This window comes from Aotus nancymaae, unplaced genomic scaffold, assembly GCF_030222135.1.
Source record: "Aotus nancymaae isolate 86718 unplaced genomic scaffold, 86718_ANA_hifiasm-v0.15.2.pri h1tg000059l, whole genome shotgun sequence".
Classification (NCBI taxonomy): domain Eukaryota; kingdom Metazoa; phylum Chordata; class Mammalia; order Primates; family Aotidae; genus Aotus; species Aotus nancymaae.
Genome location: NW_026988473.1, coordinates 8405375 through 8410719, shown reverse-complemented (window position 1 = coordinate 8410719; position 5345 = coordinate 8405375). Strand labels below are relative to the sequence as shown.

Below are 5345 nucleotides of genomic sequence, written 5' to 3'. Positions count from 1 at the left end.
GGCAAGTCAGCTCCACAAGAGCAAGAACCTGTTCTAAATTGCACCTGTAACTGAATTTATGGTGTGTAGCTCAGTGACAGGTCATAGGAGATGCTCAGTAGTTATTTAAAGATGGATGGATGCATGTGTAGATGAAGCCTTCTCTTTATATGTGACTGCTTTGTACTGGGCTGTGTGAAACAATCTTTCCGTGAAGCAATTATCGTCCTTATACAAATTCTGCATGTTATCCCATCCTGCCTCTTTTTCTTCTTCAAGTGATGAAAAGGAAGGATGCTCAGAGAGACCAGCAAGGACATGGCAGGACTGCAAGTTGCATCCAGAGTCCAACCCTCCTCCCTGATTCCACATTCCATCACCACCCACCCACGGCCCAGCACTGCCTGCCCCGCCCATCAGTTACTCTGCTAATTCACAGCATCCTTTCAATCAGTGGAAGGAAAACCCTAAAAAGTTACCAAAGAAATAAAGTTATCAATCCATTTATAATTAACTGAGATAATCCTTGTCAAAATAACTTTCAGCGGAAGGTGGATGGCCTTACATTTCTCCACAAAAGTTAGAACTTTCCCAGACATCCCTTTCTGAAAGCAAGATGTCAGTGGATGAGAAAAGCCTGTCCCCTAGAGGAGGTGTGAGGTACTGCACCTAGCCCCGCTGCTGGGATAAGCAGGCACAGACACACAGGACATGACGCTGTCATTCTCACCTTGAAGGAAGAGATGGAGAAGAAAAGGAAAGGAAGTGGGTGGAGAAGGAATACAAAAAAGAGGAGGAGCAGCTGGAAGCTTCTACACACAGGCTGGCTGTGTTTCCCTTGGTGCATGCTCCTGTTTACTGGTCCCATGCCAGTTTGGCTCATCGCCTCATTCCTGGGAGGAATTAAGATGCCTCTGTTGGGGATAAATAGAGCAGGGCTGGGTGCTCATCTCCACAGCGGCTTCCTGGATCCTTGCCACTCGCGACCGAACGCGGACAGCGGCTGCCTCACCATGAAGCTGCTGATGGTCCTCATGCTGGCGGCCCTCCCATTGCACTGCTATGCAGGTGAGTTCTGGGCAGAGAGGGCTGCCTCAGCGCCAGGGGTTGTCACTTGGGCCTCTATGGAAGAACTCCCGCTCCCCAATTCTCAGCATAGATCAGCCCCAGTACAAAGGCTCTAGGTATAACAGGTCTTAGGATCCCCATTACTTCCAGGCAATCAAGCTCGTAGTCTTTCGTGGGCTTTACCCCTGCATTGGAGCTACACGCAGAGTGTCTTTGCATTCAGTGTGACCCATTATGGTCAAAGTGACCATGGACACCAGGGCAAGTGTCAGGAATGAGTATTGAAATTATCTATTTCAGTGGGGCGAGAGAGAGACACTAATGAAGGCCCCGTGGCATCTGGACCCACGACAATGAAACAGTCATGAGTCTCCCTGAATGTGGAAGGAACCAGGAAACTTCCTGGGACAGAATGCCCCAGCTGCAGAGTGTGACGCAGTGTCTCTCACCCTGTGGGACCCACTCTGTGTTCTCAGAGTTGATCTGAGTATTTCTGGGATGTCCTTTCTGTGCCAGTTCCTTCAGGCTCAAGGTAGACCGGGGAAGAGAACTCACACCCATAGGTCCCACAGGTAGTGTGCCTTATGCAATTCACAAAGCTGGAATCCAAACCCTACCTCACTGGTGCACGAGGTAGGTGCAGGCGGTGCGGTAGGGTTTGGATTCCAGCTTTGTGAATAGAAGGGTGACAGGCTCATAGTCAGCTAACCAGAAAGCAGCCAAGCCAAAAGCACAGCCAGCTCACATGAATCCAAGTCTTGAACACCCTGCAGGAGCTGCCACTTCAAATATCTTCACAAACAAGAGGTTCTGTTTTACATTCTTTGTTATTGCAGTTAGATTCAACAGAACTAATGAACAATGTTCTAGACCCATTCATCTGAAATGCTTGGATTTTTTTTTTTTTTTTGACACTGGGTCACCCAAGTTGAAGTGCAGTGGCACCATGTCAGCTCACTGTAACTGCCACCTCCCAGGCTCAAGCCATCCTCCCATCTCAACCTCCCAAGTAGCTGGGACCACAGGTGCGCCCTACCATGCCTAACTAATTTTTCATAGAGACGGGATTTCACCATGTTGCTCAGGCTGGTCTTGAACTCCTGAGCTCAGCCAATCCACCCACGTTGGCCTCCCAAAGTGCTGGGATTACAGGTGTGAGCCACTGCACCTGGCCTAAAATACCTGGAAATCTTTTGTGATGCTCCGAATGGTAGTAGTGAAACATTGCCTGAATTTGAACCAAGGAAGACCAAATAATCTTCAGGAATCCTTCCAAGTCTGTGTATTTCATTTCGCAAATTTTCTCATTAACTGGAGCTTCACGAGGCTTAGTTTTTCTGAGCTGGGGAGAGGGGAGGTAGAAGTCACAGGGCTTACAGGAAACGTTAGAGCCTGAGGCTTCCTCCCAGGATTGAGAACTCTAGATTCTGCATCATTATCTTTGAGTCTGTATTCTCTTGGGCTGTCAGACAATGAGGAAGGTAATAGGTCTGCCCCAAGCCTCTCACGCCTTCCATACTGAGCCTGTTTCCTTTCCTTCCTCTCAAGGCTCTGGCTGCCCCTTAGTGGAGGAGGTGATTTCCAAGGCAATCGATTCAGAAGTGTCTAAGACTGAATACAAAGAATTTCTTCAAGAGTTCATAGACAATGACGCCACTGCAAATGCCATAGATGAATTGAAGCAATGTTTTCTCAGCCAATCTGATGAAACTCTGGACAATGTTGGCATGTTGATGGTAATTTCATTTTCTTCTTACACGCTTTTTAAATCCGCTGACCAGGGACAAGTGGGCTCTTTATTTCTCACTGACAATGCTAAAGACACTGGTGAACAAGCTTTTTCTTACATTGGTTCATTTAGCTGGATGGTTAGTCTAATGACTTTGCCATCAAGAAAAACATATGGGGCCCCTGGACTGTCACTCCACTCAGAGAATCCCCAGTGGATGATAAATGAATGGGCCAAGAGAAGAAAGAGAAGGGTCAGGGAAAGACTTACCTATCCCCAGAGTTCTCTAGTTCATGCTCATAAACACAGACACAATCACACAAACACAGAAACACACATTCACACATCCAGACACATGCAAACACACAGACACAATCACACAAACACACACACAGTCAGACATACACAAACACAAACAGGCAAAGACACAGATGCAGACACAATCACACAAACATATGAACATCCAGACACAACACAACCACACAAACACAGAAACACACAGACACACACAGACACACACATACAAACATGTTTACTCTCTAGAGAAAAAAAAAATTTCCAGAAGACCCACCCTATAGACCAATCTGCAGAGAAAAGTTCTCTTCTTTTTCAAAAAAAAAAAAAAAATTGTAAAAGTGTTCTTAAAAACGCCCTACTTTTGGATAGAGTTTGGAAAATACCATTTGATCAAGATTCTATACATCTTAAATAAAAAGAATTTAAAATGTACTTCCAGGCAATTATAGTTTGTTAGCATAAATGATGAGAATCCTTGAACTATTCAAAGACAAGTGTAGATCATGGGCATGAAACCACCCTGGAGGAAAGAATCGTCTCAAACAAAAACCAATCGTTTTGTTTCTTTCTAATTATACATGTATATTATTGAGGGTTTTCTCTAGCATTTATTCCCTATGCTGAAATTCTTCTTTAATCCTTCCACGGTAGAAAAGTTAGAAATATACCAAACATCTCTATAAGGATGAAAGTCAGCATCGCCTTGGGAAATCCTGACACCTGTACAACATGGATGAACCTTGAGGACATTACATTGAGTGAAGCAAGAAGTCACAGAAACACAATTGTTGCATGACGCATGCACCTGGGCATCTGGCGAGTCAAACTCAGAGACAGTGAAAAAAGTGGCGGTTGTCAGGGCTTGAGTGCAGAGGAGAAGGGGGAGTCGTGTTGAATGGGTCCAGAGTTTCAGGTGTGCAAAACAAAGTCTAGAGTTGGGTTGCACAACCATGTGAATATACAGGACACTCTTGAACCGTACACTAAAAATGGCAAATTTTATGAGATGTACATTTTGCCGCTATTAGTAATTTGTTAAAAACCAAATATCAACTGCAGTGAATGGTGACCGGAAATTTTTCTTTAAAAGCTTCCATAGACTAATCATAGTCTACCGCACCAATTCTTGGTACAGCACAGTGGTAGCGGCAGAGGGCGTCAGACTGCTGCCAATATTTCCATGGTGGAGGGTTATATAAGAGTTCAATATTTTTTTTTTTGCATTTGAGCTAAGATTTTAACAATCCTGTGAAAATAGGTAATACAGTCACATATTTGTTGAAGATGTTATTTCAAAGAACAACAAACACAGAGAAAAAATATTTTAAAAGTCCATGGCAGGGAAATGATCTGGAATCAACAGCTCTTCTCCTTCCAGCCCTCACTGTCTCTGATGCCAGATGTTTGTGGAAAACCCTGGAAAACAGTAAGTTTCTGTTTTTCAAGGTTTTGTTGGAGAGTGCAGAACAGAAAATCTAAGTGATGTCTCTGTTTTTGCTTTCTAGCAAGCAATATATGACAGCCGTTTTTGTGACAACTTTTAACTTTCCACAAGACCTTTGGCTCATGGGACTGCAGAGGATGGTGAGAAACCAACTACGGATTGCTCTAAACCACACCTTTTCTCTCTTATGTCTTTTTACCACAAACGGCAAGACAATTGTTGAAACCTGCTATACATGTTCAGTTTAATAAATTGACTGCAAAAACTAAAGTTTCTCTTTGTTCTGGCACAGAAAAGAGGCTTTAGAGGGCCTCATATATTACACACACACACACACACACACACACACACACACACACAATTAAAGAGCATGTGGTCATGGATTGAAGACTCAGTGAAGCACTTGCTTCCTGTCTGTCCTCTAAGCCTTGGTCCTCTCTCTCTGAAGTGTTTTCCTGCCCCTATCCCACAACTTCCTCAGTCGACTCTCTCTGGGGTCCTCAGGCTCTGGGCTGTGAGGCAGGGGTTTCACTCAGAGGCCCTGCTTTCACTCCAGTCCTCCTGTCCTCCCCTGTCTCTGGGCATCCCCGAGGCATGCAGGGCCTGGGCCAGAGCCAGCCCAGGAGGGGAGGCTTGCAAAGCAGGGTAGCTCCTGATTGGAATTTATATTTTATAAAATTTTTCCCCATCATAGATGTTGGCCTCAGTTTTAATATATAAAGTACTACATGAAAATATTATTTCTAACCATATTATGTTACTATTTGAATCCTATGCAATATGATTACTGAGTTTAACAGCACCCACGTTAAAATTTTCAATGTCCTC

At 44.4% G+C, this 5345-nt stretch overlaps 1 protein-coding gene across 1 annotated transcript; it reads left to right on the top strand.

Moving 5' to 3' along the window:
- The first annotated feature begins 933 nt into the window (after positions 1–933).
- Positions 934–4773, top strand: SCGB2A2 (secretoglobin family 2A member 2). Its single transcript, XM_012454301.2, has 3 exons — positions 934–1047; positions 2596–2783; positions 4579–4773. Exons 1-3 carry the CDS (start codon positions 993–995, stop codon positions 4615–4617), a joined length of 282 nt encoding a protein of 93 aa, XP_012309724.1. The 5' UTR covers positions 934–992; the 3' UTR covers positions 4618–4773.
- Positions 4774–5345: the final 572 nt, after the last annotated feature.